Source organism: Motacilla alba, chromosome 3, assembly GCF_015832195.1.
Source record: "Motacilla alba alba isolate MOTALB_02 chromosome 3, Motacilla_alba_V1.0_pri, whole genome shotgun sequence".
Classification (NCBI taxonomy): domain Eukaryota; kingdom Metazoa; phylum Chordata; class Aves; order Passeriformes; family Motacillidae; genus Motacilla; species Motacilla alba.
Genome location: NC_052018.1, coordinates 111,621,321 through 111,648,113, shown reverse-complemented (window position 1 = coordinate 111,648,113; position 26,793 = coordinate 111,621,321). Strand labels below are relative to the sequence as shown.

The following is a 26,793-nucleotide window of genomic DNA, read 5'->3' as shown; positions in this document are numbered from 1 at the left end:
CATCTGTAAAACACCAACTCTGCTGCCTTTTTCTCCCCGTTTTTCTAGTCTGTCGACGTTGACTGGCCTCCAACCCTGGCTGATTAACCTCTGGAGCTGGGATGAGGAAGCAGCAGCTCCTTGGCAGCAGCTGGTGACCGGACACTGTGCAGGATCTGTCACAGCCTGGGTGCCAAGGGTGTCCCTGGAACACTGGGGTCACGTTGATCTGCCAAAGGATACCCTTGGGCACCACTTCACACACTCAGGACCAGGTAGTGTCGGCTCAGTCTCTAGCCTTACTTTTATTTCTTCTGTACATAAAAAGATTTCGGGGAGCCAGTGTCTGTAACCCTCCATCAAGGCAGGTTTTATTTTAAACTCTTTTCCTGTTGGATACTACAGCTTTCCTTGTGTGGATGCGGGTAACACTGAGTTACCTGGACACCACTCCCAACTTTTTCTGAGCAGTTCATGCAGGAAATCCCAAAGCCAGGGAGACTGCAGCCAGCAGGACAGTGCCTGCAGCAAGTTTCCCTGAGACACTGCTATTTTTTTGGTCAGTGGCCGTAGAGATAAGCAGATTTGTCTCTCAGACTGCTTTTCAAAGGGAAAAGGAAAAAAAGAAAGTTTTCAGAGGAAAACTTTGCACTTAAAACCAAGTCTTTCTCATTTAAAAGCATTGGGGATGCTTCCTAGAAACAAGAGTTGAGGCCTCCTCAGCCCTTTTGAGGAGTAGGAATTCCCCAGTGAGTCACAACACACAAAAAGACTGGGAACTCCTGGCTGTGGTGCAGGATGGGAATCTAAAGAAAAACAGGAACACCAAGAATGTCAAAGTGCAGACAGAAACAAAAGGTACCACAGGCTGCTGGTATCAAGAGAGAGAGAGAGAGATAAAAAGCTGTGATTTAGCAGCATAATAACATTTTGTCTTGTACCTCACCTTGGATGGATGCCTGGAAGAGTTGAACACAGCCTGGGAACTGGAATAGGGAAGGTCTGAGGTTTTCTTTGGTTATTTTAAATGTTTCCTACTAAGCACCACCACCAACATCTTTAGGAAGTAATTTTTTATACCAGTATCGTGTTAATGCATGAGGGAGGTGCTTCCTGAAGTACAGAAGAGAGTTAAACTATCAACAAGAAATTAAGGTTTGGAATTTCAGAGCTCTTTGTTAACATTTTGGGGATAAAGAGGGAACATTTGCCAAGACAAGCCACTGTCTGGGGACGGGGAGGATGACTGGGATGTCTTCCCTTGAATTCAGTGATGCTAGGAACAGCTCCATGAGAGCTTGAGCTGGAGGCTCTGGAAGTGTTCATAAATACATTTTTAAGGAGCTCCTTTAAGGCTCTGCCTGTGCTGGGCTGTCAGAACTTGTGTCTGGAACGTAGCTCAGAAGCTCCTGTTTTTCTAACACAAAAATTTGATCCAGACAGAAATACTATTTTTGGTTTTAATATTAAAGCTCTCATGAGCAACACATTCCATGGGTAGTTCTCAGATAATAATCTGCAGCCAGGAAGGAAATGTCATTGATGATGGAACACTAAAGAAACTGAATTCAGAAAACAAAAGGGAATTTCATAACGGCGTGATTTCCTAAAACCGACAGTGAGCTGAAATACAATTTATAAATTCCACCATCTACAAGGGAGAGAAAAAAATGTAAACAAGACTGTGCTCTCTGGACACAGCAGGCATGGGAAGAGCTGTTCCGAGGGGAAATGGAGCCAGAGGGGAGAGGGAAAGGGCTGCTGCAGTAATGCCAAGGACACACAAGGCTCTTCCCTCTGCAGCTCCTGTGCACCTGGGATCCCAGGCAGAATCCAGGATAATCAAGCCATAAAGATGCCCCTCAGTGTGCTGGGGCTGAGCTCTTCTCTGGGCAAGGCAGACAGCTCCTCCCAAAATTCCCAAAATTCCCAGGCTGTTTATTTTTACGGTAAATCTGAAGTATCGGAAAGGGGGGGTGGAAGCTGATATGCAAATACCCCCGAGCTCTCGAGGCAGCTCCTGGGCACCCATCACAGGCAAAAACGAAACTGAGCAATGTAATCTGGGGGTCTGAACTTTGCCTCCAGTCCAGTTTTGCAACCACCACGTACCGAATATTGCACCGATAACATTCACGTCGTACTCGGGCCTGCAGCTGATTTTTAGGAGTATTTTTGTGTGCTCAAACTGGGTGTGTGGCGAGAGGCAGATTTCATCTTGCGTTTCCCCAGCTGGACACCTCTAATGCCTCCCCCCTGCACTTTGGTTTTGCATCAGCTCAGCTGGGCCTGGAGAGAGCTGAACTGGCAGCGCAGCTCAGCCAAAAGCATCTGTGCCCTTGTCCCCTCTGCCTAGAAACCCAACAGCTCTGCCACAAACCTGCTGAGACACATCAGCCCTCACAAGCCTGAGCTTTTATACTGGCCACCAGCAACAGGGAGCAGAAAATACCCCAAAAAACCCCAGGATAAGCAGCCAAGAACCTACCTTGTCCCTTTTCCCTGCCTTTCCTGTGGTCACGGAGCCGAGGAGGTTGCAGAAGCTGAGCACTTGGTATAACCAGTTTTTTTTAATTACCAAACCAACTCGTTTACAAAGGAAAACAGAACTTTGAAAATATTTAATTATACAGTAAAAACAAATTGTACTACAAAGAGCTTTCTATGAAATGAGCAAAATGTTTACATTTAATATACTTAAAATTGAGAACTTAAAAAAAAAAAAAGAACTGAATAAACAACGCGGTTCAAACTTTTCTGTGTATTTCTTTGGTCTTTCCATTGCTTAGTATTGTGGGGGAGAGGTGCAGAAGTGAGGAAAAACTGCTTTAAAACAGGGAGAGTCAATTCAGTTTGTTGTGTACCTGGAGTCAGGGGAAGCAGTTTCCAAGGTTCACCTGACTGATGGAATTCCAGCAGCAGCACCAAAGCGCTCCCAATGCAATGGATTCCTGCAGGGAAGGCATCCCTGCTTTCCTAAAAGCCACAGAGGGGTTCTGGAGCACCTTTCCTTGTCTACAACTCTACATCTCAAGTGGCTTTTTTGTTCTGGGTGATTTGGGGGGGCAGGTTTTAGGCGTGTCATTGCTTTTTGGTTGTTGCTGCTCTCATAGTGCAATTTTACGTCACCGAAAGGTGACAACGGGGACCCTTACCTGCCCTAAAGAGCAGCTGTGTCCCTTAAGAAATACTCAATGCTTCTTAAAAAATAACAGTATAATAAAGTAGGCAAGGCCAGAGTGTCTTACCCAGCCAGATACCTCCAGCTGGAGGTGTCAGGAACAGCTCCTGCTCAGGCTAAGAGTGAAGACTGAGAATCAAGTGGGTGGGAAGAAGTTCTGGTTCCTGATACAGAGGACAGAGGAGTGGTTTTAATTAGTACAGACTGAAATGGCTTTAAAAGTTGTTAGTAGAGGTGAGGCTGCAGCAAGGCAGCCTCTGGCTTTGCCCCCCTGGGAGGGGGTGGTGCTGGGGAGGCAGGATCTGAGCCTTCTTTGAAGCAGTCACTTGCATAGCAGGAAACTGCCAGGATACCTGAGGACAGAGTAAGGAGATACTTTGGCTCCAGAGACTCCTGCCTTTCCAAATCTCACTCACATGGCAGCTACACACACGCACACAGGTTGCAGAGCAGTAACAGCTTCGTTCCTAAAGCAACGGGGGCACGGCTTGTACAATATTGCAGTCTGGCTGAAGTGCAGACAAGTCCTGACTTTCTGTTCCTTGTCTTGTGCAGTGATTTCCTTTACAACAGAGCTGGACTATTTAAAAACTCAAACCTTCCGGTCTTTTTAAATATATCTAACAATGACATAGTCATTAAAAAAAATTTACGAGTAAATTTGCCCTCAAAGCAAACAGAGTGTGGTGACAGCGTGGAAAATCAATACGTGTTCTCATTTTAGGAGAAGAATATTTATAGAAAGGGGGTTAAAAACCTAAACCTTTCCAGTAAGCTGAGCAGAACTCAGGTGTCATTGATTAGACGAGACTGAATAAGAGTGCTCACGTGCAGGGTTTTGGGTTTTTTTCCCTAATTTCTGTCCTATCAAAATTTAAATGTAATCTCTATAGCAAAAATGGCTATTTCAAAACAACTTCAACTCTGTGAAGTACTCGAAATTTTAACCCTTCTGAAGATGCCAGCTTTTACAGTCCCCAAAGGAAGCTTTAAGTGTTAACAGTTCCCACTTCCAACAGCGCAAAATGTAGGTCTACAAAATACAAGTCTGTAAGGTACTTTTAAGGTACAGAAACCCCAAACCCTACTCCCACCTCCCTCTTTACAGGCACCACTGTGAGCTGCAATAAATAACCTTTAAGTTACATCTAAGACTCGCACAGCCAACATTCTGAAAGAGAAAGCAGGGACTCCAGAAGGGTAAATTACGCCTCTCCACGCAGCAGCACCCGGGGAGCTCTACGCAGCCAGCGCCGGCTCACGGGTGATAGCTCTGTAAAATGTTATCCAAGGCGAACGACTGGTAGAGCTCATCGGTGTGCACGCCGTCGCCGTCGTAGAACTGGCCGTCTGCCAGGCCGCCCGGGTGGCCGCCGCTCAGTCTGGGCTCGCCCAGCGCCTCCGCGTCCATGAAGCCGTAGCCGGGCTCGGCCAGGCCGGGCTGCGCGGGGAACGCGGCGGCTCCGCTGCCGGCTCCGGGGGCCGGGGGCAGCTGCTGCTGCTGCCGGTGGCTGCCCGCGCCCAGCACGGCGCCGAACTTCTCCAGGCTGATGCTGCCGCAGCTCATGTCGTCCGTGTCCATGCCCAGCATGCTGGAGGCGCCGCCGGGGAGGTTCTGCAGCTCGGGGCCCGGCACCACCATGGCTCCCAGCCCGTTGGTGCTGCTGAAGGTCCGCACGAAGTTGGAATCCTTGTCGTCGGGCCAGGCCAGGGCGCTGTCGTAGAAGGCCGGCAGGGAGCTGCTGCCCTGGGGCTCGGTGGAGAAGCTGTTGTGCGGGTGGGAGCCCATCATCCATAACGACGGGGACAGCATGTCCTGCTTGCCCGACCCCGCCACCGGCTGCGAGCAGCTGGGGTACAGCTGGCTCGAGTTGGACAGGGCTCCTAACCCCGGCTGCATCATCAGCGTGGATGGAAACATGTTTGGTTCTATGGAGAGAATGCCAGGTTTTAGGGTTTGTTTTTTTTTTCAAATTACAAATGGTAAAAAGCAAAGGAAAGACAGCAAGATTGCACAGGTATTTCCAGTGTCTACCTGCTTCACTGCTGTCCAGGATGGACCCCAGAGTTCTGGGCAGCAGCAGGAGAGCTGCCTGCCTCACTCCTCTATGGCCCATACTGAGGGTGACACAAAGAACTGACAGCTTTAAGTTTGTACAGTCAGAAGCATCACTGTCTAAGAGGAAGAAACCCTCAAGAGATTGGAATTTCAAGCAAAGAGAGGGCACTATCTGTTTAAACCACTGTCAAACTGCAGGCAAAACCTACCTTTCTTAATTGCCTTCCCTTCAGGAGTGACAACAGAGAACGGGGCTACTTTGGGCCTCTCCATCGTGTTTGTTCCTGGGATGGAACACAAGAGTGTGCAGCATTTAGAGGAAACAGCTCCATCTAAATATAAGTTCACTCAAACAAGAAGAAAAAGACAAATATTGTCCTTACCACAGTCCTGCATGAGCTTCTGCCAAGCCAGCGTTGATCTCTGCCTCTTTGCTTTGTTGCCATATGGATCTACAGAGAAAGGAGCGGAAGGGGAAAGTGTTGCATTTCTCTTCAAGGAAGGCCTAAAGGAGCTCCCTAGTGGCACCAAGTTGCAGCAGGAATTATTTAAAGGAAAACATCGCAGGCATGGCAAACCACGCCAGCGTTACCCAGCAGTAATTCTGGTAATTTCACTGGAAGAGGGAATGAACTGACTGCTGCAACTTTCAAACCCCGAAACTCCACTTTGCCGATGCAGCCCTACGGATCTCTTATCAATTAAGCCACTGCCACGCGTCCTGCATTGACCATGGCAGTTCAGAAGCTCATCTCATGGTCGGAACCATACCCTTTTCATCTGGCAGGTATCTGAAATCCATGGGTTCACTGACTTCCTGGTCCGAGGGCCTCCGTAGCTGCATCTTCACTGTGACGGGCTCGGAGATGTCCCTGAGGAACGGCGGCGTCCTGAACACGATGGCGACCTGGCGGTGAACGTCGGCCTGGGAGAAGGAACCCTTGGCCTCCCAGTTGTCCAGCACAAACCTGACTTCTATGTCATCTAGGCCATGAGAAACACAAGATGCTTGTCAAGCTGGGAACTGAGAACTTGCAGCAGGAAAAAAAAGGGGGAGCAAAATGAGGAGCCTGACTCAGGATTCAGATCAAAGTAAATGGCTCAACTTTGGAGGCACAAGAGGAGCTGAGACCCCACAAACCTGGAAGCTGTTCCACCCAGCTCCAAAACCAAACCACTCCGAGGTGTGTGCTGAAGGGTTTCAGCCCCCCAGCAGGAAAATGGTCATGGAATGTGTCCATTTGGGAAAAAGGGAGAGGAAAAAACCTAGTCCAGGTTACCTTTCTGAACTTTGTCACACAGCAGAAATATTTCGTCTCCTCCTTTGACGCTTCCACAGTTCTTGTTCACACGACAAATTCTCAGTTCTGCGGTGTTGGGGGCTCCTGGAAGCAAACAGGCAGATTTAATGACCTGGAATTACTGTGGCTTTGTCACTGTTGGACAGGAGGTGCTGGGAATGAAGGAGGAGTGTGACACCCTGAAATCCACACAAAGCAATTTCCTCCACACAGGAAATTCAGGGTCTGATATTCCATGATCCTACAGCTTATCTCCAAACACAAGGCACCAGCACAGCTGTGCCACCCACTCCCTCACTATTGTAGAGCAATCCTAAATACTTCCCCCACTGACGTGGTTGTGCTCAGCCCCGCTGCCCTGCAAGCTGCAGAATCCAAAGCAGCTCTGTGGGTGACTGATTACCTGGTACAGTCACACTTCTCTGGAAAGAGCTGGGCTAGCAAGTCAGGAGAATTCCCCTCTCTGAGGATCTGGCTGTAGTTCTATTCTCAGAGGCCATCCAGCCTCTCCTCTGTTCCCCTCTGCAGGTGTTCGGGAGCAGCTCCATAATTTCACACCTTCACCGAGGGCAGCAGGTTTCACCCCAAACCACTCAAACTTCCAGCTCCAGACTGTGGCTGTACAAGAGCAGCCCTCAGGATAGCTGAGGATGGAGAGCTGCCTCCCGCCATGAATTAGCCCCCGCTGAAGGCTGCACACTGCATTCCAAACAATCTCACGGCTATGGGCGGCTCCAGTGGGATGAAGCCACGCTCTGCCTGGTGGTGTCTGGCTCCATTCTGGAGCAGCAGCTCCAAACACATTTAAAATGTCTGGAATGATCCAGCTGGTGCTGCTTTGACACCATGAAACTGATCCTCCGTGAGGCTCCACCAGCACGGGCTCCCCATTCCAGACACAGAGGAGAAATAAAAAAAAATCAAAGCTCATGGTGTCAACCTCAAAAAAAAAACCCAAAAAAAAAACCAAACCAAAAAACAAACCAAACAAATCTGCTTTAGACTCCCAGTTTGAATCAATTGCTACCCAAGTGCAGCTACAGCACAAGACAGACTACACCTAGAGCAGAGCTCCTGGCAGCCCCTCACCAGTCCCCGTTAGGTAGTTGCTATCTGCAGTCATTAGTGTCATTATTCTAAGTGGGAGCAGCAGCCCCGTGTACTGCATGACACACAGCACTTCACTTGCTGAATGAATCACAGCCCTTCGAGGGAGGGGGAACCAAACAAACCCAGAAACAGCACAGGGCCATGTGACTGACAGCGTCACAATCTTAATTTACCCTTTCACAGGAAGGGTAAATTAAGAATTGTGAGGAAAAGCCTAATTTCACCAATGTTTCACTTCTGTGTGCTTGAATGCCACTCAACAGCAGAGAATCAAGGAGTGCTCTGGGTTGGAAGGGACCTTAAAAATCATCCATTTCCAACACCCCTGCCATGGGCAGGGACACCTTCCACTATCCCAGGTTGCTCCAAGCCCTGTCCAACCCGGCCTTGAACACTTCCAGGGATGGGGCATCCACAGCTTCTCTAGGCAACCTGTGTCAGGACCTGCTCCCCACCCTCACAGGGAAGAATTCCTTCCTAATATTCAATCTAGCCCTTCCCTCAGTCCATGTGAAGCCATCATCCCCTGTCCTGTTCATTTGAAGTCATCATCCCCTGCCCTTTTGTGAGAAGTCCCTCTCCAGCTCTCCTGCAGTTCTCTTTAGGTCCTTGTAGCAGATTTTTGGGACAGTCTCCTGGAATCTGTTGTTTTGTCCTTAGACAAGGAATTAAGAAGGGAAATCAACACACACAAATGCCAGCAGACGCACCACTGTGCTGTTAGCAGGAGGGCTGAGCCCAGCACCTGCCTCAGAGGGAGATGTTCCTCATCCCCTGCCACCTCAACTCCTGCCCAATTCCTCTTCCTCACTCCCCTACACCACATCCCTGGTGACGAATCCCTTGAGAAATGAGCTCCTTGCTGAAAATCACGTTGTTTTCAAAAGGGCAGGACAAGATGCTCTACCCAACCCCATTTCTCAGAAATGCTGAGCTGCCTCGTCTGACTCTTCCTTAGAGCTTTTGATATGCAGCTTGGGAAACGTCTGCTCCAAACCAGTTAACTTTAGAAGCATCTGGAAACAGGTGGTGCTGAATTTGAGACACTTGCAGCCTCTGCTGATGGGGCTGCCTGTGTGATGTCAGTGCGATTCTTGTGTGTCTCACTATCCACACGAAGAGAGCAGTCTCAAACACTTCCCCTGCTGACGTGGTTGTGCTCAGCCCCGCTGCCCTTCAAGCTGCAGAATTCAAAGCAGCTCTGTGGGTGACTGATTACCTGGTACAGTCACACTTCTCTGGAAAGAGCTGGGCTAGCTATGGAGACTGTGAAGGATGAGAAAGCGAAGAAAATACTGAAGTGGTTTTCAGAGTATCTCTTTGCTCCTAATCCAGCAGATCTGTGGAGGCTCAGAGCCCAGGGGTGCCCAGCCTGTCCCCTGAGGGCACAGCCTGGCTGTAGGACAGAGCAGCTCTAAGCAGGCCGACACCTCTACGAGCAGCTGGGATGTGAAACCCAGCAGGGCCGTTCTTTACGATCTGTGGTCGGGTTTATTGACACGGCTGCTACGCTGCAGGGAGGGTTTGGGGTGCCTGCAGTGCTGCCCACAGACACCCCAGCAGCCGCCCCTGCTTCCCCCACGGCGCTCGGCCCCGGGCTCTCGCCGCTCCGCCGGCACTGACGTCAGCCCACCAGGAGTAATCATGATTTGGCACATTTCTAAATGGCATCCGAGGCAGAGCTGCAAATCTGGTGCATCAGTTTTTATCTCAGCCCTGATTATTTCAGTGCGAGGGTTCTCGGTGACAAAACGCTCGCAGCTCCAGCTTCTAGATGGTTCTGGAGGAGACTCTAATTATATCAGAGCCATCTGAGTTCATACTCAGCATGTTCACAATGGTTTGTGCCCACATCAACACAATCCTAACAACTTCAGGAAATGCAGATCTCATTTTATTCAGTGCTTTCTGCTAAAATGAGGATGTCAAATATTTAGCATGGAAACACTCTCGGTGCAGAAAGGAAAAACACTGCGGGAAAGTTTTTCAGGATTAAGAGTTCTTTTGCTGCTCTGCTCCCAGAGAGGAGTCCAGCACACACTGGGGGCTAAAATCCTCAGCTGCTGATGCCCTAGGGATGCCCAATTTTGTGAAATGTGGAAAACAGTGCCAAGAAGGAGTGTCGTGTACTTCTGCACCCTCCTGGAGCATGACCAAGGACTCGTCCATTGCCCACCTGTACAGGGACACAGCCACCAAGCAGGACACAAAAGGCCATCAGACAGCTTCCCACTGGCATAAATCTCTCTCGCAAGTCCCACTCCAGAGCCCTCACAAGGCAAAGGCAAGACTCCTCAAGGGCACAAACAGGCTCCAGAGGACTGTCTTGGAAAGCAGATCAGCCTTGAGGCAGCCCTCCATCTCACTACTACCACTTGAATCACTTGGCACATCAGGCATGGGCCTTTCCTTGCAATCACTGCTGCTGTATGTGAACAAGGGCTGGAAAAACACCTGGGCGTGAGTCCAGGAATGCCACAGACCATCCTTACTCTGGCTGGCCAACATTCCACCCCGGGATCACGTTTGAATATATGCTCACTGTGACTCGCCACGTGACACTCACGCACCCGGCAGTCCCAAGCTGCAGAAGCGACCCAGAGCTGGCACAGACCTCAGGAAGCTGGCGCTCCTCATCCCAAGCTGAAGAGAAAGACAGAAGGGAAAAGGAAGAGCCACTTGGCTGAGCTGCTACTCACTGTTGTCATAGATGGGGTTGGAGATGAGAGGAGGAAGGGCTATGGTGTAGTTGCCGTGCTCGTCGGGAAGGAAGGCCTGGAAGCAGAGCCGGACGACGTTGAGGTCGTACTCGTCGATGTTGTGCAGCTGCTCCTCGGGCACTGAAGGACAAGACACACCCAGGGTCAGGCACAGAACCAGCAGGAATTCCTCACCAGTAAAAGAGATGGTGCTGCCCAGGCACACGTGCCCGTAGCCCCTGGCAGCTGGGCAGGGGCTGCACGAATTAATCCCTCGCTCACAACAAAGGATACCGAGGCCTTTCACGCCTTCCCTGCACCCAACAAGGTTCAGCTGTCCAAGCTCTCCACCTGCTTCTTGTGCCTGGGTTCCTCACCTTGCCTGCCACAACAGTTCCATGTACTTATAGTTTAAAAGTAATTTTTTATTCTTCTTTGAGCGTGATAAAATTTACAAAATTAATGTTGTTGCCCAAGAGAAGTATTTTGGTACAAAGGGAACCCATTAAAGATTTTCTGCAGCGCTGAGGGACTTTGGCTACATGGTATCATTATTTTCCTCTAGAAACTGAGATGGAAGAAGAGTCAGAAGGTAATTTCTGGGGCAAGAATGAAGCTGAAACAGAAACCACCTCCCCACCCCACCACCACCACCAGTGTCACAGCTGTACCTTTCAGAGCAGGGATCAGTGGAGCCTTTGGGATACAGATTTGTGACACAAGAAGGAAAGCCTTGCTGGAAAGGATCCATTTCCTTGCATATTCCTCCCAGTGTAAAGCCCAGCAATGCATAACCCAAACTCAGCAGTTCAATTTTGTTCACTCCTTATTTTAATTACAAGACACAGGGCCTGGGGTATCATTACTGAAACATTTCATGTATTCCCAGCTTAATGGACAATTCTGGGAAGAGCAGCCCCCTCTGAATTCAACACTTTCCTTTAAGGTGTGACACTAAACCATTATGTAGGTATTTAATGCTAGTAAAAATGAGAAACGGGCTTAATTTCACTTAAGTAAAAGTACTGATAATTAAAATAATTACAAGTGTTTCTGTCTCCCCAAACCCCTCCCAGCAGCAGTTCAGCTGCCTCACACTCCTCACAGTCGCCCAAAGCCAACATGTGCCAAGCCACCAGATCACCAGCTCTCCATTCTCCTCCCCTCCCTTTCAAAGGCTCCTGCAAGAACAGAAGATTAAAGGTGGCTGTGATAAGCAGCCTGGGGACCATGCTGTACTGATCAGATTGCCTGCTCTGACCTTTAGCATTTATCAGTGGCTCAGGTCTCCACCCTGCCATGAGTGGGATTCCACAATGCCCACTTGAGTGGCTTCTTCCTTTTACCTTTTGATGAGTGTGAAATTGTAAGTGTGATGAGCTCAGAATACTTTCCACTGGGCATTTTGACTCCTCCTGGTGCTCTGAATATCAATTCCTCCTGGTCTCTAGTGCAAAGGGAAACCAAGTCACCTCTCCCCTTTACAAGCCTGTGATCTGCAGTATTTCAAGGCAAATGCAGCAGCGAGTACAAAACTAAGCAACAACTGTGTGAGCCTCAGAAGTGCTGAGGCCCAGGGGAGTCCTGCCCGTGAGCACTTTGCAGGTTGGTGCTGACTGTTTCACCAGACACACAAAGTTTTATGCTTTAATGCACTTCATTAGTTCACCTGCTAGCCTGAAAGAGGATCTTTAGGAAACGGGTTTGGAACAGACAGCCCCTCGGCCTGACCCGGATTTGGCTGACTCCAGAACCCAGCTGCCTCTGGGTACAGCCTGATTCAGAGAACACAGAAGGAAAAGTGCACTTTCCAAAGGGGATCTTGCAGAATGGCTACCAGGAGAGCAGCTCCAATCCATGCCCTGACATCACGGCCAGCTCCCGAGGACACCCTGACATCAGGGCTCACGTTCCTGCGCTGCGTTAGCCATTGGCCACCGTGTGGATCCCAGCAGAGAGCCAAGGGGTGCTCAGACCTCAAACCTCTTCACAATTAAACTAAGCACAGAGATTCGGTACCTTCAGAGATTCAGACAGCCTGAGTCAGCTGTCTGTGGATGGAAGCTGAGCACGAAATCTGGATCTGGCTTCTGACCCTGAACCCAAAGTGAGGACTTTGTGGTTGTGCAACCAAGGCCCTCTCTCACGCTAAAGGAGCCTCAGTCCTGCTCCGTGCCTTCCACAGGGAAATGTGTCTCTTCCTCAGAAACATGTAAAGCAGACTGAAGCCTAAGAGTACTCTATTAAAGCAAAAATACTCTAGATATGGAAAATTAGCAATGCTGATGTTCAAATGATGTCATTTCCTACGCTACAAACTTGCGCAAATTCCCAATAAATCTGTCTAACACCTGACACAGGAGCGGTGTGCCAAGAATGGCAAGGGACAGAATCACTGTGTACAGCTCATTCTGTTGCAGCAAAACCACTGCTCCCAATTTGCATGTTTTCATAAATGATTTAATAGAATCTTGAAAAATCTGGCGTTTGAAAGAGGAAGCGTTCAGTCAAGAGTGATTCCTCTTGGGCTATTTTTAACCCGACGAGAAGAACACAACAGTGCAAGAAAAGGAGAAGAAGACAGCTGCAACTCCATCTTGTGATGACACGCTTTAAAAAAGAGGGAGACCAGATTCCATGGGCATATGAAGGAGCACACAGCTTTCACCGATCTCAAAACAAGACAATCATCCAAACAAAACAAAATGCTGTTATTTTTAACAAACATCTAATCCTGCTCCCTCTGAAGTCAATTTGAGAGCAGCCACCGACTTGGAATGGATGCTGGCTTCCACCTTGGGAATATTAAAAGCAAACAAAGCCGAGGCAGACAAACACCCTGAGTAACGCCCGGAGCGCGGCCGCGTGGAGGATGGTCGTGTCATCCCATCCTATTCCACCAGCTCCTGTGCAGAAGGACAACAGACAGGGTTAAACCTGACAAACCTGAAGTCATTAAAGTCAGGAAACGCTGTCGAAGATTTTGGGAACGCTATGTACTGGAGAGGAGGAGCAGCCACTGCATCAAGCCCTGCGAGCTCCGCACAGCAGGACTGAAACCGGGGGCACCGCACGTGGGAAGTAAAAACGTCGCCCCGTGTGGCACCTTGGGGGCACAGGTGTGGTGAAAAAAGGCTCCAACACAACACATGAACCAAAAAAACCAAAAAGGGAAGAAGGCCTCTGGTTTTGGCAAGGGTTCAACTTCCTCTTCTGACTGCTGCTCACTGTGTGGTACCACACCTTAGCGTCTTCATCTGGATCCAGCTGGAAGAGCTGGAGTCCGACCAAAAGCCTAGGTATATTCCTGTGATGGCCCAGTCTAAGTACAAAAATTAGCCTTGACCTGGCAGAAATCCTTTAACTGTAGTTATCTCTGCACACAGGAACACATGAAGGACTACTCGTAACCTTTACAAGGAGCTTTCAGAAGTCACTCACAGAAATTAAAATAATATTTTGAAAATAACTAAAATTCTAAGGTAAATATGGACTATGATGTCAAAAATGCCCATAAAAATACCAGCAGCACCATGGTGAAAGGAATCCAACCCCGCTCACCCAGATTCTGGCAACAGGGTTGCAAAAGGAGTACCTGGAGTTACAGTCAAACCTGGGGAGGATTTGCTGTTCATCTGGAAAGGCACTACAATAACCAGTAAATAATTTCATTCCTCAGCTTTACTAAATAAGTATCTTGGAAATAATTCCCTAATCCATTGTCTGCTAAGGTGGAAAGAGACCAATACAGTCCCAATGTGGGCAAAACACCCCACGTGAACTGAACTCTGAACTCCTTCCAACCTGAGCTGGCTGATCCAGGCAGCTCCCAGGCATCAGGTTTGGGTTGTCTCTGTCTCCCAAGATTTTGTCTCTAAAATCCAGAGATGCCCTGCTGGGATTCCACTGAATTCCACTGAGAACCTGATGGATTTGCTTCCGTAACACAAAACTGGAGACTTTCTGGGTTCAACACAGCAACGTGCGAGTCCAAGTTCGGACACAAAATTAAAGATGCTGGTAATGTCAGGCCTCCCGTTTATTAATTTCTAATTATAGTTTTATAGGTTTTTTTAGTATTTCAATAGCTTTCAACATCCAGCAAGGCCAATAAAATGCCATTGATGTGATTAAATTAACGGGGGGTTAAGGGCTCTGATGTTCACTTATAAGGTGATGCTTCAGGGAAAGTGAAAGCATATTCTGAGCACTGGAGAGAAATGATCAAGGGTTTGGTTTTTTGACTGATAATGTGACACCTATCACACAGCAGATCCCTCACCCAGAGCCCAGCACCCAGCTAATGATGTCAGCCTTCTGGAGTGGGCAGAGCTGGAGGCATCTCAACTTTGCCCTGGAAGTTTCCATGCAGGTTATGTGGTGTGACACAGTCAGAGAGGGGGCTCTGTGGAGAGCACAGCTCACCCTGCAAAGGGACATCCTGTGACCTTCCCCCGTCAGCGAGGGGCTGCAGGGGCACATGAGCCACATGAGATGTCAAAGAGAATGACCTTCCACAAGTTAAAACACCCCAGAGATCACACATCATTAATAATCATCACACATCACTCCCCACATGTGTGGGGAACACACATCATTAATAATCATCATGAGTTGTTTCTCTCTTACGCAGATGAGGGTTTTTAATTTAGGGATATGCTGGGAGCTCAGTTTCATTTAAGGGATGACACAGAAGTGGTTTGCCTCCAGGGTTTTGCTCCTGGAGTACAAAGATACCCCCCTTGGCCCTGATACCGACTGGGCAGTCTAACTCGGTCCATGCCAGAGGTTTTGCTGCAAAAGGTGGCTCTGCCCAACCTTTCCAGCACTGCTCAGGCTGGCTTAGCTCTCATGTGGTGAATCAGATCAAGGAACTGGTCTGGCTCAGAACTATCTTGCCAGAAGGGAAGAGGAAAAGGCTTGTTTTCAGCCAGCTGGTTCCCACGACAGGCAGCCCTGGCGCAAGGGAATCGGTGGAAGCAGAGCTTCTTCCAGAGCTGCTGCTGCTGATTTACACCAGGCTCAACCAGGCAGGGAAATGGGCTGCAAGTCACAGGCCCCTCTTGGTGCCCAGGAGGTCCATTTCAGACCCAGCTTCTCCCCCCAACCTATGTCCCTGCTGCAGGCACAGCTGTGCTGGGGTAGCCTTTTACTAACACTTCCTGAGGGGGAGGATCATGGAATGATCCTTGGAAGGGACCTTAAAGCTCATCCAGATCCACCCCCTGCCATGGCAGGGACACCTTCCACTATCCCAGGTTGCTCTGAGCTCTGTCCAGCCTGGCCTTGGACACTTCCAGGGATGGGGCATCCACAGCTTCTCTGGGCAAACTGAGCCAGGGCCTCAGCACCATTAAAGAATTTCCTTTGTATATCCAACCTAAATTCCACTCTTTCTGTTTGAACCCATTACTCCTTGTCCTATCACTACAGTCCCTGATGAAGAGTCCTGGTGAAGCTGGGAACAAGGGGAGGGAAGGACTGCGGCAGCATTGTGTTTCTTCTCCCGATACACCCACACCTGTTTTATTCCACTGAGATCCACAAAAAGGTAATTTTCAATCAATTCCGCACAAAAAAAAGAGAAACTTTTACCTGTACCTTGAAACAGAACGTGCATCAGCAACACCCATTTTTCAAAAAGCAAAATGTCAGTGAGTTAGTGAGTGCAAACAACTAAAATTCAGATGCCATTCTACAGCCAGTAAATGCCCAAACTTCTGTGGATACATTTCCCTGGTTTACAGAAGAAAGAAATGCAGGGGAGGCGAATGGCCTGGCCAAGGGAAGAACTAGAAATACAAATTAAAACTTTCAAAACTCATCACTTGTTTTGTCTAGACAATACTTCTCTGGCTTCTTTTCCTGTTTTAAGTTCAATGTGAGAAAGGTAAAGTTGGAACAGATTTAAATGAGTGTATCCATCAGCCTCTGTACATTCCAGATTCCTTTCTTTAGCAGTTTCTGTTTCTATCACAGAAAAAATAAAGAAGTCAGCATATTTGTCTTGCTACCTGCTAATTTTCCTTTTTAAACAATTTGAAAGGGGGCTGTCCTTTACATTAACACATGCATTTTGGCATGAGCAGAAAGGAGCATTTGCACGAGACCAGAGGAACAAAGGGCTTCCCAAAGCTAAGTGGCCATGGTGGCCATGCCGCCATCAGGACACGCAGCTCCCCTCGAGTGGCTCTGCTCTGTGCCCCTTCGAAAGCTGATGACTCTCACTACCAAGATTTTACACTTCAGGATTTAACTGGGGGGGGCTGCACGTTTGTTTTCATACAAGAAAAGCTTAAAGTTTCTTGTGATATCCGAGGAGAGCGTCACAGCAGACGCCTTCAGCCCATTCCCACTGCCAAGAGCCGCTCACGGAATCCATGAAACTCCATAAAACTCCCTACGGGGCTGGCGCGGGTGCAGAGGGGGATCCTGGGGATCACCACAGGAGAGCAGCATTGGAGGAGAGGGGGTTTCTCGTGGAAGCAGCGCCGGAGGAAGCTGCGGAGAGGGGCCGGCGTGGGCAGGAGGCGAGCGCGGCGGGGGCGTCACGGCACAGCCGGTGACGAGCGCGGAGCCGCCGCGGGGTCAGCTGCGGGCGGGCGGAAAGGGGAAACGGCAAAGGAAACGCTGCGCAGGCACACGCAGACGCGTTTAGGTGTGGGCTGCAGGGGAGAGCCTAAAAATGAACTGCACGCTCCGAAGCGCAAGCGGTTGCAAAGGAGCAGGAAGCTTAAGGCTGTGGCATGCTCCAGGGAAAGTCAGGTTATCCCCGCTGATAAAAGCTGCCTGGAATTTGGCAAGTCTCACTCCAAGACAAGTCCGGGGTTTTCGTGCTGCCATGCGTTTGGCTAGAAAAAGGTCAGTCCTCTGTAACACTGCACCGAGTACAGTTTTTCCATAATTTAAAGAAAACACTTAGGGCTTTTCCTCATTGACAATTAACTCCAGTTGTTATTAACTCAATTGTTGTCTCTATGTCAAGTCACACCCACTCACAAAAGCTCTTAACTGAAAACTGGCTCTTCTTTTAATTTGAGTTGGCTGTACATCAGACAGCGCATGGGAAGACAAGGATATGGCACAACTCAACAGCTCCTAAAAGAAAACAAACACCATAGAAAGCAGACATGGACCAGCTCCACTGGAGGAGTAACTCTGCTCCTTCGATGCTGTGCTGTTTGTATCATCATCATCATCACCACCATGCCAAGGAGTCCCAGTCGCATGTTAGGCTGACACTGTGCCCCATTTCCCTGGAGTGCTCAGAGATGACAGACAAAAGGGATTTCTAGAATTCTTGAGATCGTTAGGGGACAAAAATATATGGTGCGTGCTTTGGGAACACCACGGATCACGAACACGGCGTGGAAACAGCAATTCCCTCTCTCTCAAACAAGGCTAACACAAGAGGAGCAACCTGACTGCAAGTCATCCATCCTATGCACACAGCTCCTACAGCCTGTGCTGAACTTCACAAGGGACAAATGCTGCCAGCCAACACTGGGAATTCACAGGGAGACAGCCTTACAGAGGTACATTTGCAGAACGACTCCGATGCACCTCCAGGTGGGCACACGGCAGTGCTCTGCAAACAAGTTCCAATCACCCAGGGATTCCGAGGTAGGCATCAATTGTTTAGGGTCAATACTGAACCTCTCTTCCCCAAAAGGAGGCTCAGGACAAGGAATGCTTGTTCCAGAAGAAAGTAGGAAAGAAAAAAGAAAAGCCTACCAACACACAAGCACCCTGAAGGCTCGTTTTCCATGAAGTTTCTTTGATGATGTCATACAAGAAGTGAGTAACACCAACTTGCGACCTGCTCCGGAATGTCTCTAAACAGGGAAGTCAGATGCCTCTCTGAAGACACAGAGGTAAAGCACAATGCAGCATGGATTCAGCACAGCCTGCACAATCCTGGAAAATGTACCAGCACTCCTCTGACCTTACAAAACAAACTAAATCCAGACATAAAACTTTCAACCTTGTCAAGCAGCGAACATTTGCAGTGATTGCTGCTCGCAAAACCCTGTTCTGCTCAACTAAATAAACACCTAAAAACATTCCTGTCACCAATTCTGTTTTATTAGACCTTGGTCCCAGGCCTTTCTAGGCTCTGCTCAGCGTGGGACTGCCCTGGAGGCCGTTCTCAAGTGGCTCTGCTTTGTGCTGACACGCTAACAAGCGCCAAAGGGCAGTGACGCAGCTGGGGATTGCCAGCGGCCCCTTGTCAGCACAGCCCCTGCCCAGAGCAGGCTGCTGCCCTGTGTGTCACCCAGGCAGGCTCTCCCTGCTGCCAGGGCAGCAAAGTGGCCTCCTCCACTGCTGGACTGGTGGGAAGCAGCCCAGGATCTGCCCGGATGCCACTGAGCTCAACTTTCTGTAATCGCTCAAAATTTATTAGTGGATGTGGAGTAAAGTGCCAACAACTGTAAAAATCTACTTCCTTCTAAAGAAAAGTTCCCTTTTCATTGTTTGAAATCAAGGTAGAGCTGGCTGAGTCAAAGCAACATAATTCAAACCCTTAAAGTGTTTAAATTGTGCTGATGAACTAAACTCTTGTCAAAATACCGTGTGCATACATTATCTTAATGAGGGTATTTGTTCAGAGGGATCATCAGGGCTATTAACCTGATTCTAAACAGCTGCTCTAAAATGAAGAAAAATATCTAAGACATTTCTTATCCTGTGATAAATTCAGCCTCCTTCTTTTTGTCCCAATTCAGGGACATGTATTTTTAAAACCAGCCAGAAATCCAGCTCTCAACTCTCCATTAAGGATCTTACCTGAAAATAGCAAGAATTCTGTGGGTATTAGGAAACCCCCTGAAGTGTCTGGAGAAATCTCCAAGCTCCTGCTTAGGGAAATACATGACTACATTGCCATTGCTCAGCTAATAATTTGGGGGTATTTATGCTTTTAATTTAATTCCCCCCCAGTTGTGCCTGCATTCTGCACGTGTTGGTCCCACTGCAATTGGCCAAAAAATTTTGCAGTGTGCTCCCCATCCCCTCTGTGCAGAGAACTTGGCAGTTAAATTGGTGTGAGGGGAGTTGGTTTAGCAAGTTGATCTGGAGGGAAACCACTCTCCTTTTTCTATTTTTTGCTTTCAAGCTGGTTTTCCACTGGAGCAACTCGCTGTGGGGCCACACAGCCCCTGTGTGTGGTGGTGTGAGGAAAGTGGTGGGAGGGTGTGAGCAGGGATGGAGGGAAGAGCAGGATGACTCCTTCGAGCAGCCCACAGATCAGTCACATCAAACAAAACCCTGTGGGCAACCCCTCACAGGTGTGGTTCTGCAGCAGCAGGCCTTGCCTCTGACCATGATGAGCCCAACCACAGCATCACAGGATGGTTTGGGGTGGAAGGGACTTGAAAGATCATCTTGTTCCACCCCCTGCCATGGGTAGGGACACCTCCCACCAGACCGGGCTGCTCCAAGCCCTGGCCAACCCAGCCCTGACACTGCAATCCTGCTGTGGGTTTTTGAGCTCCCATGCTGTGAAATCAAGTGAGGGGCAGTTCCCAGTGGGCTATCAGCCCCCTGACCTGGCCACCAAAGACACAGCAAAAGAAGAGATGAGAAAGTGGCAAGCGAGATTTGTACTGGCTTAAGTTGTTGCAGAGTTATGCTAATTCAGTCTTTTACTCTCATCACTGCCAAAAGTGGGGAAATCCAACTCCCAAGATACTTGTAGAAGTTTCCAGGAAAGGTTTCTGCCGCTATCCCATTCCTTCTGTCCAAGCAGCAACTCAGACTGCTGCTGGGAATTACAAAAACTCAATATAAAAAAGAAAAAGGGCAACTATCCAAATAGATTCATCATGTGATAGCTGGGAAGAAAGACTGGGAGGGACACAGAAGGGGAAGACTGCTTCTCAGAAAGAGATTTTTTTGAGAAGAAAATAAAGCTCCAACCCAAAAGCAAAGGCAGGACAGGACAAACAAAACCTCATCACCCTGCCAGGAGAACCAGCTGATTTCCACTCACCATTGAAAGGGTTAATTTTCTTTGAGATTCGTAAAGAAATGGATTCCTTCAGGTCTTTCTTCTTCACACACTGAATGCCCAGGTTCTGAAAACTGAAGCATATGTGGCAAGATTTCAGCAACTATTAACATCTTCAATGTAGACTATTAAATAAAATATTCATGTTTATTAGTGTGATAACATCCAGTGTAAGAAATGAAAAAAAAAGTTTCTTTTGAGAAGGGTGTACAACACCTAAAGAGCAAAGATGCTGTTTTCCCTAAAGTAAGGGCAAACACAGGAGCAAAAAAACCCTAAAATAAAATTCTAAATCATTTACATTCTTAAAAATATATATTTCTACATTAAAATTTATTACTCTGCAGTAAACCTACAGCAATTATAAAGCTAGATACTCAGTCTTGGGTGATTTATAATGACAATCAATTTTCTAATCAATAAACCTGGTAATTCACATTAGTTAAAGGATTTGCTCTCCTGCTTTTATCAGGGAATGTAAATCTTAAACACTATTATAAAGGGTTTTTCTTAAACAGGTCAAAACAAGTTTTTAAATCTCACATAGTTATGGAAAAGTTCTGAAGAGCTTCAGCTCTTCCTGATTTGCATAAAAGTGCAGGTCACCCTGCTGAAGGAGGTGGGGGGAGTCCCAGGCAGGCTGACTCTTTCCCACATGGAAAAACCATGACATCATCAAAGCTGAGTGGATGTAAAGCAGGAAGTTAAAAAAAAAAAAAAAGAGAAATAATCTGTGTTTCATGATGTTACAACAAGCTCTGAAGATGGGCTGTGCCAGGCATCTTTCTCCAGAAGTCCCAGCCATTTCCCTTCCTTTGAAACTCCACAAACCTTCTTTGCTTCAGCAAAAGAGCACCTTACTGCAGCTAAAGATAGTCCTTGTTCTGAACAAGGACTTCTGAACAAGCCCATCCTAGCGTGATGTTAAGTTTAATTTCCCTAACCTGCCCTGCCTGCGCCCAACACATTGTGTTCAGAGGGTCCCGAACCCTCTGCCCTCAGGCTCCATTCCAGAACCTCTGCTCACCAGAGGAAGGCACAGGCTTCCTTGGCAAACTGAACATGGCATGACCTAGGGGAAAGCAAAACACAGCAGCATCTCTTCATCCACTAAAGCCCTTTGCCTCCTATAGTGGCTACTGACATTCAGACTGGGACTGCACCTTGATGAGCAATCCCATTTCCACCTGCTCCTGCAGGAAGTACTTTCTTCAGGGCTGGATCACAGCACACATTATTTCCCCCCCTCCTCAGAACACCCGCTGTATTCCACAGATTGTTTGAAGCACGCCTCAAAGTCCACAAACAGCTCCTTATTATAGCCCCAAAAGAAGGACAGGAGGCTTTTTCAGCAGCCTGAAATCGTGACTATCAATGTTTCCAAAGGCTGTGCTGTCACAGTGGAAGTGTGTGTTTAGCCATGCCTAGGCAGAGGCTGGGTCAGAGGAGGAACTGCTGAGAGCCCCAGCAGGACTCTGGGGTTTCACATCGATGGGCGCTGACAGGAAGCAAGTGAGATAACGAGAAGAGAGAGGGAGAAGTAGGAAGAGAGAGAGAAAAAAATTAAAAACAGCTAAAAAAACTATGATATCATCCTTGCAGAGAGAAGAAACTAGGAAGTAAAAATCTGAGTACACAGGCAGCCCCACAAGCTCTGACTTTCATACCCTTGCCTTGATGTCTCGGCCAGGGAGGGCTCTGATCAAGTTTGGGCAGCAGTACAAAGATCATTATACCACAGGCAGAACAAAACGCTTGGGAACTTTGAACAGCAGAAAGCAGAGTAATTACTCAGAGCAGCCCAAAATCTGTGATTAATAATTCCACTTCTACTGAGGAAAAATAAAAAAAAGGATTTTTTGCTCAATTTGGGATGCTCAGCAAGAGAAAAGAGCCAGAAACACTATTGACAGAGGACATCTCCTGCTCACTAATACTGGATGAGGCTTTTCTCCAACACGGACACGAAGAGAAGAATGTGAAGGCTGAGTCACCGGCCACAAAAAGGAAAATGACTTTAAACATCCAGATCCAATTATGGATCATACTGTTCTTTCATCTTAAAGCAACCAATGATTTGTTAAAAAAAATGAGTGTACCGATGCTGGAAACATTTCAAAGGGAATGTGTCGAGCCTCCTCCCATCAGGACCTCCAGTGTCAAACACAAAGCTCACAGTTTCACATTATCAATAAAATGAAAGCAGCCCACTTACTATTCTGTAGGTAACTGAGAGGCTCATATCCTAAAAATATTGAGGAGAGTTCTTGGATGGAGCAAACAAGCACCAGTGCTTGAAGTGAAACAGAGGCACGGCATTATGCCAAAGGACAGGACTTGATGCAAACATAAAATGGAGATGAAATCACAATCAGCAAGTAAGTATTTGCAGAGCATCCCAGTGCTTCTTGGCGTGACATCCTGCAATGGCCTCTCTAGCAGGCTCCACACGGAACCTTGTGCAACCAAATGCCAAGAGAAGCAATCCTCAGGGTCTTCCTGCACTCAGTGATGGGAACACAGGGCCAGAAAAGGCATTAAGCAATCGGGCTTTTCTGCTTGGGATCAGCAGGCACGGAGCTGAGAGGAGGAAGTGGGATGGGCCAGAACAGCAGACTTCCTTTGACCTTGGCTGAGGAAGCCTGATCTGAGCAGACCAAGGGGAAGCTGGTGAATGGATGGTCAGAGGAAGGTGCAAGGTCCTGTTGGAGTTTAGGATGTTTGCAGGTCAGCGTGCCCCGTGCCACCGGAACACGCTGCAGCACATCCATGATCCCTTGAGCCTGGGCTGGATGCTGAAGAAGCATCTCCACTGTTTATTTCACCATCGGTGAAATAAATCACCACCTTCAAAACAGATGTGTCTTCAGCTCTCTCCTTTAATAGTGTCCTACTGACTAAACCCATGTAAACACGGGCTAATTTCACCAACACCAACAGAATCCCATTGGCCTGAGAGCTGTGTGTAAGAGCTACTTATACACTGAAATATTCACCTGATTTTCTTCCCAGCTCAGTTATGCTTACCCCAAAGCAATAGCCTACTTCCATATTTCCTACATTGCAAACTGTGAACCACAAACAGCTTGCCAGTTCTAAATTCCCCTCTCCAGCAATAATCACTCCACGTTTGCTGCAGCTTAATCTGCTTTTATTTTGTTACACGAGACTTGGTAAACTTAGAGGAAACACCATCAAATACAACTGTATTTGAGATATCCTTAACGGCACTGAGAAATGTCTCGTACACATCCTGAGTTTTCCTCTCTGCATCCACAAGCAGATCCTTCCCTGGCACGCTTACACTTCAGAGCTGGGCCTGAGCAGAATCTGTATCTTCAGTCAAAAAACCCCAACCCAAACAACAAGCATCAACAGTGACAGCTACTAACATTTCTTGATGTGTCACAATCACTGTCTTCTAGACTGCATGATACTCAGCCACTACAAACTTTCTCCAGAAAGTCCAAATCTAATTTCCATGGAAGGTGTGAACTTCCCTCATCACCATGAAGTACAAATTCTAAGGCTGTTACCCTTTCTATTACTCATCATTTTTACATGTAGGAAAGAGTCATGCTCAACAGTAGGATGTATTAATGAACAAGGCTAAAAAAAGTATGTGGGAGAAAGGAAAAGGAGACAGACATTGGGACAATGGTTGAAGGAAAGAAAAGGGTGACAGGAAAGAAAAAGTACACGTGCAGTATGGAAAAGAGAAGGAAATACTTCCAAGGGAAGTTCCCCGGGATGGGTTCGTAAACTACAGCAAAGACAACATTGTAATTGCTCTTTTCTAATGTGAGTTTTAAAACACAAGATTAGCAAATCACTTGCACAATTAATCAAGCTCCCAAGCAACACCATTACTCACGACAGGACTCGCCGCTCTGGCCCGAACTCAGCCTCGTAGTAGCCATCTCTGCAGTCTTTTCCAACCAGATCATGGGGGTGTGGCTTGTAGGGCTCATTCTTTGTTACCAATGTAGTTCTTATTTTGATTTTTCCAAAATAGTTCAGAATCTACAAAAAAAAAAGTGGGATATTTTCAAGGTTTTAGGTATCGGTCCCCATCTGTTGCAGAAAATCAATTTTATCCTGAAATGCTCTACAGAAACACCAGAGCTATGCATACAGAAATGCTGCCTTGAAGAACAAGTCTACCTCCAAAGATTTTAGGGAAAAAACCTCATAAAGCCTCAGGGATGAAGATACTACCTGTGCATGGAACACTAAGTAGTGAAAGAGGATCTTAGCAGATAGAGCCTAACATGACACCATCCCCTCCGAAGCTGTTGGGTTTTTCCCAAATAATTCTCAGATGAGTACTCAATCTTACATTCGGGCTGGGCAGTACCAAAGTCTCAAGCTTTCACAGAGTACCCGAGCTCTCACAGCAGTCATCAGCCAACTCAATGCTCCTTTCTCAGGTGCATGAAAGCAACCTCAAGCTGATGGCTACCAGTGAAGTCATCGAGTGTGGGGGAGTGTAAAAGGAAAAAAAAAAAAAAGGAGGAAAAATAGTTTGGCCTAAATTGTTTGACACATAAAAACTTGAAAGCAAATACAAGACTTACTCAGGCACATGTTTGTGCAGAGATGAGCTTCCCTCCTCCACTTCCCCTGCCCTGTAAGTAACAGTCCCTCTCCTTCCCCTCCTTTCCTCCTCTTGAGACTCCAAGGATCCACCATGTATCCTTTTTAGTCCACACTTCAAATCTTTAACTTGAACTGTGCTCTTTTACCTGTTTGCATCAATCTCCAATTTGGCTGCATTCAGTCTTCACACAAGCCACTCTAACTTTTTACCCTTGAAATGATACTTCCACTGCTCCTTCATTTTCTTCAACCTTTACATCATTTCTCCCTCACTTTACACCCAGCCCCATGAACGTGAAGCCTGATCTAGCTGCTTTTGGTTCTCCAGTTCCCCCTTGATGTTCATCTTCATAACCACACCATGAAATTTAATCTCCTCCTGGCCCTTCTCTTCATGTTTCCATCTCTAGAGGGGACTCCCCTGGAACCTAATCAGCACTAAAGCCTCCCACGGGCTTCAGGGAGGCAGGAATTCACCTAGAAATCACCTGGTATCAGCACCATCAGCTCTGTCATCAATAGTCACCTTTCAAAAGAACAAACTTGGCCGGGCTTGCATGGCCACATACCCATGTCCCACCTCCCCTCTGGGCTCTGCCTGGCCTTCATGTGCAGCACAGTCCAAGAAAAGAAGAATCAAGGCTTGATTCAGCCCATTCAGCTTGTGCCCTGACACAGACTTAGGCTGAGAGCCTGTGCAAGCCTCTGCTCTTGCCAACAGCCCACACAGTTCCTTGTTCAATTGGCAGAGTGCTGAAAAAATGAGTCTGGCACCATCTCCATTTCCTGCATTCCCTAACCAAATCTGGCACTGTGATAGTCAAAGGGAACCCTTCTTTGCTTTTTCCTTACTAATTCTGGCTCCAGGGCTGGAGCAGCTTCCACAGTTGCTTTTATGCAATAGAGACTCACTCGGCTGCTCAACACATGACTGCCAACACTCTCCTTCTCAAACCCTCCCTCAAAAAGAGCTTTTTTGCCTCAGCATTAAACATCTCATATTTCTCACATTTCACATCTTCTCTATCTGGTAATTTCCTGCTGCGAATCCAGAGACTCCATTTTGGGCTCCCCATTGTTTTTTTTATGCTGGCACACTGTGCAAACAAACATACACAGCCTCTGTTCCTGGGCAGGAAGATGGCAAGTGCTCTTAACTTCCCACTTAAATTTGAGCTTTCTCCTCTAACTTCAGCTCTGACAGACTTACTCCAAACTGGAAGAGACCAAGGAAACACTGGCAACTTAAACATCAGAAAGGGGATCAGAAATGATCGTCTCTTACCCTACCTGTCTAGGGTCTCCTTTGTCCAGCCTATGAAAGCTACTGCCCAAGTGGTTCCATTCCAGCTCTCCTGTCTCTTTGTCCCTGCTTTGGTCACAGCTCTCAGGGCTCCTCTGAATCCCTCCATTCTGGATTTCCCAACCCATCCACGGCGCAACCACCCAGCTCATCACCACTGCAGATGCTCTGAGGACACAGTTCCCCCTTCTGAGCTCGTTTTCAAGCTCTGACTTCACACACTCCATGCTGGTGTCTTTTGCAGAGCCCATTCTCCCCATCACGGGCGATTGTTCGCCCGTACAAAGCGCCTTCTTTCATGTTGTGCCCAGCAACGTTTCAAAGCCTTTCCACTTTTTGTAGGCAAATTCCTTCAGCGCTCTCCCAAAATTCGTGCTGCAGTCCAAACCTTAAAACCAAACCCACGTCACCTAACTAGGAAAGCAGAGCAAACGTGCATCCAGAGAAAGCTGCTAATGAATGGCTCCCAGCCCTCGAGTCTTCACTGCGTCCCCTCTAGCAGCACTTTGTAAACCACCTCTGCACCTTCTCCTCTTTCTGTAAACCAAATCTT

At 47.8% G+C, this 26,793-nt stretch overlaps 2 protein-coding genes across 3 annotated transcripts in view; one reads left to right on the top strand and one right to left on the bottom strand.

Moving 5' to 3' along the window:
* PUS10 (pseudouridine synthase 10) overlaps positions 1–2,705 on the top strand; it is a 28,987-nt gene extending 26,282 nt beyond the window's left edge. For both annotated transcript variants that reach the window (XM_038131601.1, XM_038131600.1), the window contains exon 18: positions 49–2,705. In XM_038131601.1, coding sequence (XP_037987529.1) covers positions 49–87 — 39 coding nt within the window. In that variant the 3' untranslated portion in view covers positions 88–2,705. The remainder of the gene's footprint in view (positions 1–48) is intronic.
* A 155-nt stretch (positions 2,706–2,860) lies between these two features.
* Positions 2,861–26,793, bottom strand: part of REL (REL proto-oncogene, NF-kB subunit) — a 29,294-nt gene continuing 5,361 nt past the window's right edge. Inside the window, exons 3-10 of the mRNA XM_038131597.1 lie at positions 24,213–24,361; positions 20,321–20,412; positions 10,330–10,470; positions 6,500–6,604; positions 5,991–6,203; positions 5,603–5,671; positions 5,429–5,503; positions 2,861–5,089 (exon numbers count right to left, since the gene is read on the bottom strand). Of these exons, the coding sequence (XP_037987525.1) occupies positions 4,419–5,089; positions 5,429–5,503; positions 5,603–5,671; positions 5,991–6,203; positions 6,500–6,604; positions 10,330–10,470; positions 20,321–20,412; positions 24,213–24,361 (1,515 nt within the window). The 3' untranslated portion in view covers positions 2,861–4,418. The remainder of the gene's footprint in view (positions 5,090–5,428; positions 5,504–5,602; positions 5,672–5,990; positions 6,204–6,499; positions 6,605–10,329; positions 10,471–20,320; positions 20,413–24,212; positions 24,362–26,793) is intronic.